This window comes from Alosa pseudoharengus, unplaced genomic scaffold, assembly GCF_046254945.1.
Source record: "Alosa pseudoharengus isolate Yale_2024_CS ecotype anadromous, Long Island Sound unplaced genomic scaffold, YU_APseudo_1.1 YU_APseudo_1.1_scf_8, whole genome shotgun sequence".
NCBI lineage: Eukaryota > Metazoa > Chordata > Actinopteri > Clupeiformes > Clupeidae > Alosa > Alosa pseudoharengus.
Window position 1 is genome coordinate 28,875,850 of NW_027468870.1, and position 15,036 is coordinate 28,890,885.

At 41.7% G+C, this 15,036-nt stretch overlaps 1 protein-coding gene across 1 annotated transcript; it reads left to right on the forward strand.

Moving 5' to 3' along the window:
• Window positions 1-270: 270 nt before the first annotated feature.
• mogat2 (monoacylglycerol O-acyltransferase 2) lies at window positions 271-10,506 on the forward strand. Its single transcript, XM_076274248.1, has 6 exons — window positions 271-364; window positions 3,122-3,300; window positions 7,438-7,642; window positions 8,264-8,438; window positions 9,289-9,488; window positions 10,352-10,506. The coding sequence occupies exons 1-6, from the start codon at window positions 271-273 to the stop codon at window positions 10,504-10,506; spliced, it is 1,008 nt and encodes a 335-aa protein (XP_076130363.1).
• Window positions 10,507-15,036: the final 4,530 nt, after the last annotated feature.

Sequence of the window (15,036 nt, forward strand, 5' to 3'; positions counted from 1 at the left end):
GGACATGTTACAGAACCCATTGCCAAGGGTCAAAAGTCTGATTGCACAGGTAGAGAAGTGCACTTGTTCAACTTTGCATTGAACTAATGGCTAAGATAAGAGACAGAGTGAGAGAGAGAGAGAGTAGGCTTGGGAAGGGAGGGAGGGAGGGGGGTTACAGAGCAAACTTTGACCCAGAAGGGTGAAGCCTGACTCTGGGTTGATCTATCAGACCTCAGCCTACCTTCGGCAGCTTGGTTGCCTTACTTCGCTCCACGCCGAGAGCTCACCATGAAGATCGAATTTGCACCTAGAAACGTGCCCCTGGACAGGAGGCTACAGACAGCTGCAGTTCTCCAGTGGGTCTTCTCCTTCCTCTGCCTTGGTAGGTGTGCAAGTGCCAAGTGGGTGTATATGTGTAATGTATGTATAGGTGTGTGTGTGTGTGTGTGTGTGTGTGTGTGTGTGTGTGTGCACCAGCGTGCACATGTGTGTGTATGTGTGTGTGTGTGTGTGGAAAACAGTGAGTGTGTACCTGCATGTCTGTGTTAGCCACCTCTGCAGGTTTGAAACCCATTCAGTTGGACCTTGCTTTCTTTCTATCTTCCCCCTTCTCCAGTCTGTTTGTGTATTATACATGCTGTACTATGTCACACTGTCATATTGATTGGCGCTGTCTTTGAAGCAATTATTACTTACTTTAGATATATGTTTTTCCACAGACATATGCTGGTGGTAATAGATATGAAGGTCATAATAAGGTGATTGGCAAATGCACTGAGAACTGAATCTAACAGTAGGATATCTGGCTGAGGCCTACAGCCTTGATTGTCTGCAGACACTTTGTTTACATGGAGAAAAGTCAGCGATCAGGATGGGGTTGTTATTTCATCTCTTCATAAGCTTACTCAGAGAAAAAAGCAGCTTGCCAAGACCTTCACTTTGCTTTTGTAAGCTAATGGAATTTTTGAATTTTGGATCAACATAAAAATGGTGCGAAATAAGATGGTTAGCTCAGCACAGGACAGAACAGGACACATGAATCAGCACTTGACCTCAACCCACCCTCACCTTAGCCACACCCCCTGCATGTCTTGATAACATTAGTTTTATGTTATCCACACCAAGGTTATGGGGTCAAGACCTATGTAACACAGATTCCAATAAAAATGCTTCCCCATACTATACCTTATCGATTGGGATGAAAGCTCATTCTAATCTAAATTAATTAATGTAAATAGATGTAGATAATGGAGGTCCTGCAGAAAGGGAAACAGTCACCCCCTAGTGGGGAAAAAATGACATGTCTATTGTCCCTAATGGTACTCTGCTCATAACAGCTGCATGAATGTAATGAATCATTAATCTTTATGTTCATATTCAATGGCGGAATGATGTGAATTAATTGCCATATTCATTACACAACACACATATATTACAGGGGGGCAATAGGATAAGCAAACATGCAAAAAGCAGCTTAAACATCCTGGCCCCATTTCACAGACCACCAAATGCTAATATACACTGTATACATTATGCATATAATATGTGTAAGTAAGACACAATCTATTCTTCACCTCGCTCTAATAATGTGTATATTGGTAACCTGTGCTATCTGAATTTTTCTTGTAATTGACTCACAGTCAGTGTGTATTATCTGATCTGGATGTGCGCCCCCAGGGTAAAGTCTATACCTGACCTTTGTGTCTCACTTCCCTGCTGAACTGCCCCCTGTTGCCTTGTACTGGTCAGGACGGAATGTTAGCGACAAGACATGTTAGCTCCGTGTGGTAGATGCTCACGCTCACACGGCCCAATTTTGAGCCATAGTCCCAGAGCTAGAGTGCACAAAGTCTCCCCATCTCTTTCAGTGGTCTTGATAATCTGACAGGGGCCAAGCATGTTAGCATGAAGCACAGCTGCTAATCCATCTCTAGAGAGTAAGGGGCCGTTTACACGAAACCGCCGGGTGAATTTTATCTTACCGCTTTCACACCTTTAACGACTCCGGCAAGAAAAAACCTTGCGTGTACACACAGAGGTGTAACCGGCTAAGTGTGCTGTAGTGCATATGTGACTGCTTTGTGAAATTTCAAATGCTTAGCCTACGCATTGCATTAGGTCTGAGCACCACTGGAGAAAACACTAACAAGCAGTAAGCTAGTGTTTAACTAAGTTAAGCTAACGTGTGCTTCTAACTTACCACTAAAGGCTGATAGGCTACATTGTGCACATAAATCATGACAGGGAAAAGAAAGACATTTTAATATGATAAATAAATGGTTTGGTTTGTTTTGACAAGCAGCATGTCAGGTCGTGCTGTGGCTGAGTTGAGAGGTGGGGCTATGTCGTCATAAAGTTGCCGGCTTCGCACCTACAGGCCGTCTACACGGCACTGTCTAGCCGGCGGTCTCAAAAGTTCCCACTTCGGAAGCCGGTTTCAAAAGCTATCGGTTTCAGTCTCCTAAACTCCCGGCGTCGTGTACACGCAAGGCGTAACCGTTAACAAAACCTCACCGGTTTCACAAAAACCGGCGTCGTGTGCACGGCCCCTAAGATGAGGGCAATTTACATGACAAAGCTCTCTAACCTTCTTACGTCCTATCCATGCTTTCTGTGACAGCAGGAGTCCCTTGGGTAGCAACTAGTCACTTTCAATGTGCCTGTTTCATGATGTCATGATGTTACCAGAGGCCTGTGTATGTTCAGCTGCTGCTGCTGCCATTGTTTGACTGTTGACATGTGGTACTGATGTTCTGACACATTATTAGAATGAAACGTGTCAGATTATATATACTCTGTGCTTTTTGTTTCGAAGTGTTAATGGTTCCACAGATGAACAGGCTGAATTTGTACTGTCAAGCCTCTCAATATTTGTTATATCACCAATTATTCAGTACTCCAAGTTCAGGATGACTATGCTTCTCCTCTGCCCTCAATAACAATTAACAGCATATGCATACCACAGGATTGTATATAATAGATTTTGACTGCAGTATTTCACCCCATTCTTTATCCTGTGTGTGTGTGTGTGTGTGTGTGTGTGTGTACTCTGTGTGTGTGTGTGTGTGTGTATGTGTGTGTGTGTGTGTGTGTACTCTCTCTGTGTGTGTGTGTGTGTGTACTCCACACCCCTCCCCAGCCCAGATCTGCCTTGCGCTCTTTTTCATCCTGCTGTTCACCCGTTTCTGGCTCATCAGTGTGCTGTATGCTGTGTGGTGGTTCTGGGACTGGGAGACGCCCTCTAAGGGGGGCAGGAAGATCCCCTACCTCTGTAACATCCCATTGTGGGACTACATGAGACAATACTTCCCCATCAAGGTGAGGAACATACTCAGAGGAGTGTGTGTGTGTGTGTGTTTGTATAATCAGAAATCTAAACTCCCACTGTGGGACTAAATGAGACACTGCTGGAGTGTGTGTGTGTGTGTGTGTGTGTGTGTGTGTGTGTGTGTGTCCGGCAGAGTTTAATGTCTACAGTGACTCATCATAGTACAGAAAAAACAAATAAATCTGGGATTATGTATTATGATTGCTGTAAATTGATATAAAAGGGAAACATCTGAATTCAGATGCAGTATTGACATGAATGGTTATGGGTATCAGCCCTAAGTAATCTGACTTGCTGGTGTCTGGTGGGGACACTCAGTGTGGTCAAGAAACAGAAAACCTCTAAGCTCTAGGCCTACTGATGGAGATGGACAATTTTTTAAACCTGTCTATATGTCCATTTTCCCCATGGTACAATCGAAGTTGGTATACTCTTTGATGTCCAATGGTCACTCTGGTATGCTGGAATAGAGCACCCTATCCCCATCTAGTGCTACTGATGGTCACTGCAGGCAATCACAAAATGGGAGATCATTTCCAAATACTCTATCCACGTTTATAGCCAACATCAATACAGCAGTAGTGCTTTACTTTTACTTCAGCTTTCTTCGTCTGTCTGAACAACAATTTGATCTTACTATTCTCTTACAGTAATTAATGATCTTTAATAATAAAATTGACATAAGAAAATAAAAATAATTGAAGTCCAGCCATTCTTCTGGGACAAGCATGATATAAGCATAGTTCACTTAGTCGAAGGACATTCCATTTAAGGCCATATTAATGTTAAGATATTATTATATCTTATATTAGGATATTGCCTATATTGGCGAGGATGTTGTTAAATAGTCATCCAGCTGCTTTTGCTCCATGCATATATTGTGAGATTGACCTTTAGATGACCGTATTCCATTTTGGATTAGGAGTAAGACTTTTACCATTGAGCATGCATGTTTGATATTGCATTGATTGTATAAAGCAGGGTATTTTATGTGTCAATCTTGCAGTATTCACAGAAAATGGGACTAGATGTAAATATTGTGTGCTGTTCCGTTTTATTATCAGAGGTGAACAGAAACAACTGGTACGGTCAGTTGCCTTATCAGATAGTCTGTAGATATTACACCCTCATGACATAACTCTGCATACAGTACAATCAACACCCACTGTTTGGGAATTGAGAGAGAGAATAGATTGTGCTACAAGAGGCTATACCCAACATATCAGCAGTCAGAACCTGCCACGGTCCCCGATTTAATTTAAAAACAGAGATAACATGATGGCAAACAGTCTTCTAAAGGTCTTCTATCGTTATCTTCATTATCGTTTATTTTTTACTGAGGGGTCAAGGACAGTGAGATTGTTGATTCAGTTGTTTAACTGAGCCCAAGAGAGGAGAGGTCAGATTATTATTATTCTTTTTTTACATGAATAAGACCTTATCAGTCAGGGGTTAGGATAATCCCTGAAGAAACCCAACGTGAATTCAAAGATATATAAAGTAAATGTGAAGATAAGCATACAACATTAACAACTCTTAAAAGAGGTTACCATGAGGTAGCCTGCTGCATTAACACTGTCATGTTCTTAGCATAACACGATTTTCTATAATTCAAGCATACCTCTACCTCAGCACCTCTGATTAACTGAACTAAATTAAAAAAATATAATGTTACAGATACAGCTGGGAGACTATTTCAATTTAATACTGTCAAAAACCAAAACAAATGACATTATGTTTGAACAAAGTAATTTCTTCAAAGAAAAGTTTGCTTGAGGACACTGTGAGACCATGTGACTATGCACCATGAAGACAGAGAGAGAGAGGATGAGGATGCAGTGAAAGGCATCTCTCTATGGGGCGTGTAATGCATTCATTTGACATTTGATGATCTCATCACTGAACCCCAACCATCGTCCTCATCAACCATCAGCTACACTGCCACCTCACATGTACGTGCCACACACACCCTCTGGCCTGGGCCTCCTGAGTGCATGGGGCAGGTCTTATGGTAGGAATAGTTTAGCTAGAAGATGCAGTGAACTTGATGAAGATTAGGATCAGTGAGGAAATGAGTTACATCCTATGTTCTGTTATTCACATTTTATTAACACATTACTGCAGCTCATGTGTCTGTGATGAAAAGACCCTTCTGTCAGAGCAGGGGCGGAGCTAAAGCTTTGTCCCGGGGGGATAAGAAAGGTTTGGATGCCCCTTATTATTAATATCTTATGAACATTTATTTACTCATATTCACATTTTAAGATTTTGACATGTGGCAGTTGTAGTGCTATGTATGGACAGAATTTTACAAAATTTGCTATGTGTCCAAACCATTGAGCAGAAGGTTTGAATATGGTGTGGTAGGGCTCTCTGAAGTGCGGAAGAACTCTTGGTCATCACCTCAGAGCTCATGAGAGTCATTTGATGACATGGACTTCCCCTGTTGTGTATGCTCTGCTCCAGATGAGCATGGTGAATAAAATAATATATTATCAGTCCTCATCCAGATAGAATGGGTTCCATTCATGTGCTTTGATGTGTACTGTGACATTGGGTTTTAGTGATAACTCAAGGCGAAATTGTGGAATTAACCAGCCTCAAGTCATGTTTACAAAACTCTGGTCAATCAGTGTCACGGAAAGGCCTAAAGAAGCTGATGAAAGACTAACAGGAGATTGATCAGCCTACTTTCTGTGTTTGAAAAAGGGCTGTTCTAATGATTAACCTCTATGTCATATATTATGTATCCAAAAATAGACGGATCAAAGAACAGAAAAAGTATTAATTTATCTAGACCGAAACTGAACTATAAACTGTCAAATGTAGTTTAAAACACCCGCAACAGTGTTCTTAAAATTAGTCAAATGGAGAGTAAGATGAACCACTGAAGTCCTGATGTTACCCAAAAAACAACCCAGTTAAACTGAATAGTGTGGAATAGTAGAATATTTTTGTCTGCATAATTTGACCCTTGTCTTACAGTTAGGAAACATAAAATCCTCATAATTACATACATCAAATTATGATTATTACTCAAATATCAATCTTATTCTTAGTTGAAATCATTCAGCAATCCTTTTAATCACGGCACCTTTGTTTGATAACATAATTGTATTGGAAAGTGTTTGTAAACAGCAGTCAACCCCTGCATTTTCCACTTAATTCATGCTCTGATTCATTCCCATTCCTGTTACTCAGTAGTACATTTTACAAATATTCCCTCAAGTGTCTGTTTGAGAGATAAAAGGTTAAAATGTGAATATGTTTGACCAAAAGTCAGAGTTGTTGCTCTGCACCATCTCATCTCAGGTCCCATCAGTATAAACAGGCTTGGTGTTTGTTTTTGTCAGGGAGTTCAGCCCTAGCTTTGGGTGCAGCCCCTTGTAGCCTTGAACTAATCTCAAACGCTGCACAACACACAAACAACCACTGAACTGCTCTGTTTTTGACACTGCCGTGTTATACAGTGTTGCACGCAAGGTACAGCAACCTTTGACAACTTCCTCACGGCCTGAAACGTGAAGCCTGTTTATCTAGTGCCTCATATGCAGATAATGGAAAAAAAAAACATGGCTGCACTGTTGTCAATGATGAAATCCACAAGGACTTTGACAGCTTTTACTATATTATTTATGAATCAAATAACTATAAACAGAGCTGGATGCTAACTTCACTTTTTTGGTGAAAAGGGTCCTTTAGCTGGTTCCCATAGATCGATATAGTATAGTTCCCATATAGTTTTAAAGCCAAAGGATGGTTTAATGCCTTTGCCTTTAATGACTGGTGAGATTTATGCACTACAGACAATTTAGTGAAATTGTGGACTGGAGGCATGCTGGAAAAAGTGTCCAAAGGCTAGGTGTCTACATCTAGCAATCCACCACCCCACCTCAACATCTGCACACCCATGCACTGTTAGATTCTCAAAATTCTCTAGATTAGCCTATTTCAGGATTTTAAATCCTACCTCCAACTTCTCCATAAGGAAGGATGTAGAAATGTAGAAATCCTGTTTGAAAACCATTTCCATTTCATTTTAGGCCACCTCTTTACACTGGTTGTCTCCTGACATTTAGAAAGCAAGATAAAAGCAGCCCTGTGATGTTTGGCTCCTTGTGTTTCAGCTCGTTAAGACAGCTGATCTGGACTCCAGGCAAAACTACATACTGGGCTTCCATCCCCATGGGATCCTGGTGGCCGGGGCCTTCACTAACTTCTGCACTGGGGCCACTGGCTTCAGCACGCTTTTCCCGGGCCTGAACACCTATCTGCTCATGCTGCCACTGTGGTTCCGCGCCCCATTCTTCAGGGACTACATCATGTGTGCAGGTACTGATGAATAACTGTTGTTTTAGTGTATCAGGAGCCAAAACTTTGAGAGAATGTATGTGTTGATACATTAGTACAGTATGTTTATTTTCATGGTTAATACAATACAAAATTATATAAAAAAAACATGTTTTAAAGTCAACATTTTGTAGATCATTTAAGCTAAATCCAGATTAATTTTCATTTCACAGTATCTGTGTTGGTTTTCAAAGTTTTCAAAGTTTCAAAGTTCGAAATCCTGTAGGAACAGATTGAAAGGGTCTATGATAATCAAAGTAGCATAACATTTTGACACAAACAGGTGATTGATCATTAGTCAATCATCAAGTGATATTGGGTGAAGGAACTGTTTACATACGACGATGTATGTGTGGGGTGTAGGTGCCTGCTCGTTTGTCCAGAAGAAGCCACTGGAAAATGGATCATGCAAAATCACTGACATAAGGCTGTAATAGATGACTGCCTTGGTCTCCTGCACCACCTATGGGCTCAGAGCCCACAGGAACCAGAGGTCACTCCCCTCTGCCCACTTCCCACGCACTGTGCTTTGAATTAAAGGCTAGAGGAGCCCAAAAGTAAAATATACCAAATTAAAAAGTAGTTGACTGCTGTGTGTTCCAGGGTTAATCCCTTCTGATAAAGAAAGTGCCAGCTACCTGCTGCGTCGGAAAGGAGGGGGCAATGCAGTGGTGATAGCAGTGGGTGGGGCCCCTGAAGCCTTGGATGCCCGACCGGGGGCTTACTGCGTGCTACTGACCCAGAAGAAGGGCTTCATCAAACTGGCCATGGAGCATGGGTAAGACAACAACACATTGTTTTACACTGCCTGGCCAAATAAAAAGGTCACCACTTGGATTTAACTAAGCAAATAGATCTGGGGTTGCTGCAGTTGGTCAGGTAGTTCAGCAACGTTATGTGCCCAAAGAATATCAGCTGACTACTTGAATATACTGAATGACCAGGTTATTTTCCCTGATGGCACGGGCATATTCCAAGATGACAATGCCAGGATTCATCGGGCTCAAAGTGTGAAAGAGTGATTCAGGGACCATGACACATCATTTACACACATTGATTGGCCACAACAGAGTCCAGACCTTAATCCCCATTGAGAATCTTTGGGATATGCTGGAGAAGACTTTGGTCTGCAGCGGTCCGAATCTCCCGTCATCAATCATCATCAATCTTGGCGAAAAATGAATGCGACGCTGGACGGAAATAAATGTTGTGACATTGCAGAAGCTTGTGGAAATGATGCCACAGCGATTGCGTACCGTAATCAAAGCTAAAGGCAGTCCAACGAAATATTAGATTGTGTGACCTTTTTTTTGGCCGGGCAGTGTATGACTTGGTGATAATACTCTAAATTAAGATTACATATAATAACATTGTTCAGATGTAGTAGTTAATGCTGAAGATTATGGTCAGCTCATTTTAATTATTCAATAAATTGAAACATTCCAGTTGAAATTCGTTATGTTTACAATACGTGCATTTTCTGAAGCCATGTAAAACCTGTAGAATTGATTATTTTGGGAGAATAGTCTCTTAATTCCTCCTCAATCTCATAGCTAACCCTGTAATATTGAGCACAAACATGATGTTTCATTTAGTCCAACCTTACCGTGTCTATGTGTTTCCTCCAGTGCCCACCTGGTGCCAGTGTACTCGTTCGGCGAGAATGAGGTCTTCGACCAGGTGGAGAATCGCAGAGGCACCTGGCTCAGGTGGATTCAGGAGCGACTGCAAAGCGTCATGGGTATCTCTCTACCTCTTTTCCACGCACGTGGTGTCTTCCAGTACAGCTTTGGTCTCATGCCATACAGGAAACCAATAAATACAGTTGGTGAGTGGACAGAGTACAGAATGATCTAAAGAAAACCAGACATGTACATAGACATAGTTTACCATCTTCATGATGCTAGTGCAGTACAGCCATCGTATCAAGTGATAACGAATGAAATGTTCAGGCAGTGGAATAAGAAATTCTCTCTGACACTGATGCACACACACACACACACACACACACACACACACACACACACACAGACACACACACATGCACACACACCAGTGTCCACATGTTGAGGCATTGCAAGTATCTGTGTAAATATGAGTCTGTGTATGTGTGTGTGTGTGTGTGTGTGTGTGGTGTGTGTGTGTGTGTTTGAGTTTGTGTTTGCCAGTTGGTTGGTTGCTGTTGCAAGTGGTTCTATCTTAAGCTTGATTTAAGTTTGCTCTGGTCTCCTGGGAACTGATCCACATTGTTGCACAAGTGCTGCAGTGGTCAGATGCCAGCAGCTCCCGGAGCTGACCCAGGGCTTGGGTTTCATATCAGTAAACGTGAGGATCATTGATCAAGGAAGGTCATCGGTTCACCTGAAACCAGGCCATCACAGGGGCCCTGAGCGATTTCTGGATCAATCCGTTTGGCCAAACCTGGCCAGCTGGCTTAGTTACAGTATAGGCAAACCTGCTGTGTGTTCCAAGTTTATTTTCTTTTTGTCCTGAATGATGTAATTGAAATGATCTTACATATATCCATACATTTGATATATATATTCATAAAGCAACTATTAATACAGTTCCAGAGATACTGTGGTAGATATGGGAAATATAGAGAGTAAGCTATTGCCAGAATTTGAGAGACATTTTCCCTGCATGCATCTAACAGCAGTGAATGCTAACAGTATGATCTCTTTTTGACAGTGGGCAAGCCAATCAGAGTGGAGAAGTGTGAGAAGCCATCGGCCGATGATCTGGATGCTCTTCATCAGCTTTACATGGACGAACTGAGCAAACTGTTTGAGGAGCACAAGGGCAAATATGGAGTGCCTGAGGATACACATCTGAGCTTCATCTGAGATGGACTCTTCCTCCCTCTTCCACATCTATACATACACACACACACAAACACACACACACACACACACACACACACACACACACACACACACACACACACACACCCACACACTCTAGTATCCTTATATACCGACGGCGTTGTTTGATGAATTACTATTCCTTGATCATATGACTCTAGCAGGTGACCTCATGCTCTGACTTCACTAACTGGGACGATAAAAAGACATGGATGGACACATGGACACACATGGACAGTGCCAGTATTCCTTATGATGCATGGGAGAGTTATATTTACTTTTAAAGCGCATTTGAGTTGTCTCAAATATGTCTCAGGTTGGGACGTTTTGCTTCTCAAAGAAATCACTTTCTGGACAGATGTTAGAAATTCTGAGCAGGTTTTTAAAAGCTCATCTTAACATTTGCTGTGATCTTTTAAAGAAAAGAAAATGTTATCTTAAGAAATGTGGCTCTTGGCCTTACATTCTGAGCCTAATCCCACTTACATCTGTCAGGAGAGTATGTTGACTGCATGTTAATCAAACTTAAATAATCTGTTGAAGTACTTCCCACAAACAAATAAAGACAGAATTTTGTGTCATTATATAAAGAAAATATAGTACAAATGAATTGGAATCTTGCCCTATTTCATTAAGCTGTATTGTCAAGTGGAGATTAAACTAAACTGTAAAAAAGTAGTACTCACAACAAAAACCCTACTAATTGTATTAATAATATATTACAAATGTACATTGTACGATTAACATTGATGATCATTGTACAGAATTCAATAGTGTAATGATGAAATTACCTCTTATGTGATATTGACAAAGAAATAAATGTACTCAACCCAGACTATCTTTGTCACTCTGTCCACTCTGTCCATTCTGATAGAGAGTTAGACCTTGATAAGTCTGCCAGCATCATTTCGAAAGACATTTTTTTTTATTACCGATGGCAAAGGTCGTCAATTTCCAAACCAGTCGTCTGGCATCTCTTGCATGACTGGCCAGTGTCCTAGTCACACAGCAGTGTTTCAGCTCTCTGGTCATGAGAAGAGAGAGAGAGAGAGAGAGAGGGCAGGCAGACAGACACTGTTGAGGGGAGGGAGATAGAGAGAGTGCTGAAGGCAGAGAGAAAGTGATGGAGAGATAGAGAGAAAGAGAGAGGAGATGAAGAGGAGGATAGAGTCAGAAAGAGAAAGAGAGAGAGAAAGGCTACACAGTGTCAAACATGCAGGTGGGCGTATTGGGGGGCTTGTTACGGGTGTGTTAGTGCCCTATAATACTGCCCCTCATGATTGCCAAACGGTCAGCCTGGCAGACGATAGGAAAATGCCATAACCTCAGACACGGACCCTGACACGGCTATTCTGAGACCTCACAGAAACCAATGTGCCCCACTCATGGCACCACGTCACCATGGAACTCTTCACCATTGTTAAGAAGGTCATTGCTTTGAGGAACAATAACAACATAGCCTACAGAACATTACAGGGATTAATCTCTACATTTGTAGCTTTGCTCTTATTTTGTCAGTTTTACACAATTATTATGCAATCACTAAGATTATCTCTGGACTGAACTAAGATTATCTCTATGAACTGGGAATCCATGGTAAAAATACTGAAGTTTCCAGTGAGATTTAGGAAGATTTAACATAATCAGAAATTAAGTCAGCCTGTTTCCAAATGTGAAGAGCACAGTCACACATATTAGAACTAAGGGTTCCTATGCGAAGGGAAAAGACCTTGCCCTGAGGAAGGAGCTGCGGTCAGAGAAAAATTGACCATTATGTTCTAGGAACTGCAAAAATCCCTCTGGTGCATAAGGGACTTGTGGAGCTCTGGTTTTAGGGGAATTTCAGTGAACATGAATCAGAGGTGCCCCAAGGTAGGGAAAAAAACGGGTGATTCCACGGTCCCAGTTGCAGTCTTAATAAAGAGATTTACAAAACGTTGCTTCACCTATTGCAGTCAAATTGAATGCATTGTGTTAATGATATACTGAGAAAACCTGTCATTAATTCTGTCGTCTGAAAACAGAATGCTGTGTGTACATACTGCTGCTGGTGTTCTGGTGGCAGTGTGTGTGTGTGTGTGTGTGTGTGTGTGTGTGTGTGTGTGTGTGTGTGTGTGTGTGTGTGTGTGTGTGTGCGCGCGCTCACATTTGTGCATGCATGCACGCATGGAGGATGGAGGATGTGTACATCCCATTATGTTCCCATGGATGACTGCCATGTCTGTGTGCGTGTGTGTGTGTGTGTGTGTGTGTGTGTGTGTGTGAGAGTGTGTGTGTGTGTGTTTGTGTGTAGGTGTGTGTCCATGAGTGTATGAGTGTGGTGTGTGTGTGTGTGTGTGTGTGTGTGTGTGTTGTGCCTTGTATGGCATGCACTCTGAGGTCATTAAGCACATCACTACTGCACCTGGAATAAAAAAACAACATTGTGTAATCTCATTAGAAGCTCCATTAGAACGTGTCCTTGTTTCTCACCAAGAAAAGACATGGAGCAAAAAGCACTCATGAAAACTTCATTACAGAGTATAAATAAGACTATAAAATTGCATTTGCACATGTGTTAACATAAAAAAAGATTTTTGTGTATGTAAACATATGCATATCAGAGTGGCATTAGGTCACCAAAGCAAGGTCCAAACTAAATGTTTACTTTGGCATTCTATTCAGTTTCATCATGATCAAGATACTTTAGCAAAGGAGAGCCTTTGGCCTCGACCAAGGTCTGTAATACTGTAATAATTAGAGATGGGCACAGATGGGGACAGCCGCTGGCACTGGCTGTCTAGACAGAAATCATTTCCTCATTTGCGTCAGCAGCGACTGACCAGCTCTTTGGCTGGGAAACAACTGCACCTGAGAACCTTATCTTATTACACGTCTCAACGACACATCATCAATGGCGGTCAGATCAGTGATTTCAGCAGAGGTCGTCTCCAATGGCCTAGGTCTCTGACTGGAGCTGATGATCTGACCTCAGTGTGACTACTGGCTCCCCAGAGCACTTTCACACGGCTGTGCGTTCACGGGTTTCACAAGACCAGTTTCTGACATCTCAGTCTGAGTCGTGTTGCAACCACAGCGCACTGAATGTTCATGACAGTGATGTGTTGCCACAAAACCAAATCCAACGTCAGCACTGTCACCATCAAAATGCTGCAAACATGCACACGTAGCCTGATATAGGCCACCCACCCAACTGGACACAAAAGTGCTTGGTGTGTTTGTTATATGGCTCCCTGCAGCCAAAAGTCTTTTGGAAACTTCTTGTGAGAGTCTATGGAAGGGTGAGAGACAGGCCACTCGGGGAGTGAGTGTTTAGGCTTGAAGGTCAAGGCTTCAGCGGACACTATCTAGAGACCCAGGGTGTGTGTGTGTGCATGTGTGCGTGTGTGTGTGTGTGTGTGTGTGTGTGTGTGTGTGAGGGGGGGTTGTTGGACGGGAGCAGAGGCTGGAAGTATTTCACAATCAGTTCAGCTGCTGACCACAGTCCCTCTCCTTGGCAGCCTGGCATTGTGCTGGCTTGCTGCCTCGCTGCCACTGTTGCAATCGCCCTGATGGTGGGATCTTCAGCAAATGGTTTACAGAATAATTTGAAAATCTATTGATTACTCATCAATAGAATGAATGACCTATGTGTATGAAATGTGCTATATAAATAAACTTGACTTGACTACTCAAATTTATACTGAACTTGATTGAAAGATATAGAGATGAAGGTTACTGCCAGTTACTTATTTGTTAAATATAAGTGTCTGCACCTTTCATCAGTTAGCTGTATCATGTAGACCAGGGTTTATCAAAGTGGGTGCCGTGACGCATGCTCAGGGGTGCCGAGGAATGGTCCAAGGCTTGATAATTTAATGACATATTAAACAAGAAGAAAGAAATTAGCTATAATATTAATTTCAAAATAAAGTTGTGATAGAGGGACAGACGTTTTATGTACTTTAGTTGAAGGCCTATTCCTGATATTTTTGTTCACATTCTGTTCACTATTTTTTTCAAAAGTTCTATTAAATGAGTTGAATTAAAGAGAGTGGTTCATTTGAATAAAACAAAAACGAGATAAACCTCACCTTCTCATAGTAATGCTTATAATAAAATCCAACATATCACAAGGTTACATAAAATGGCATGAAGTACAAATAATGCACAAAGGAGGTTGAGTATAAAAAGTAAAAAAATAGGGGTGCAGTGGATGAAGAGAGATATGTTTAGGGGTGCCGTGAGCCAGAAAAGTTTGGGAACCACAGACACATTTGGTGGTACAGGGAGCTATGGTGCAAAGCTGCAACATCTGTACCATATTCAGGACCAAGTGCCCACGTTTAATTTCCAGGTCCCTCCCCATCTCTCTCCCACTTGCTTCCTGTTATTTTGAGGATTATTTCATACAATACAGTTAAAAGTCAATCAGCAGCCTTATCACAAAGATATTTTGCTCTAAACACTTCCTAAAAACTATTCACTAGCCAACAACAGTCAAAGTAAGAGATAAGATACAGTATGATTAAG

Bases quoted from the DNA above. Each gene is read 5' to 3' on its own strand.
- mogat2 (XM_076274248.1), top strand. From the start codon at position 271: ATGAAGATCGAATTTGCACCTAGAAACGTGCCCCTGGACAGGAGGCTA. The intron at 8,439-9,288 runs GTAAGACAACAA...TGTTTCCTCCAG, and splicing joins AAACTGGCCATGGAGCATGG to TGCCCACCTGGTGCCAGTGT. The intron at 9,489-10,351 runs GTGAGTGGACAG...TCTTTTTGACAG, and splicing joins GAAACCAATAAATACAGTTG to TGGGCAAGCCAATCAGAGTG.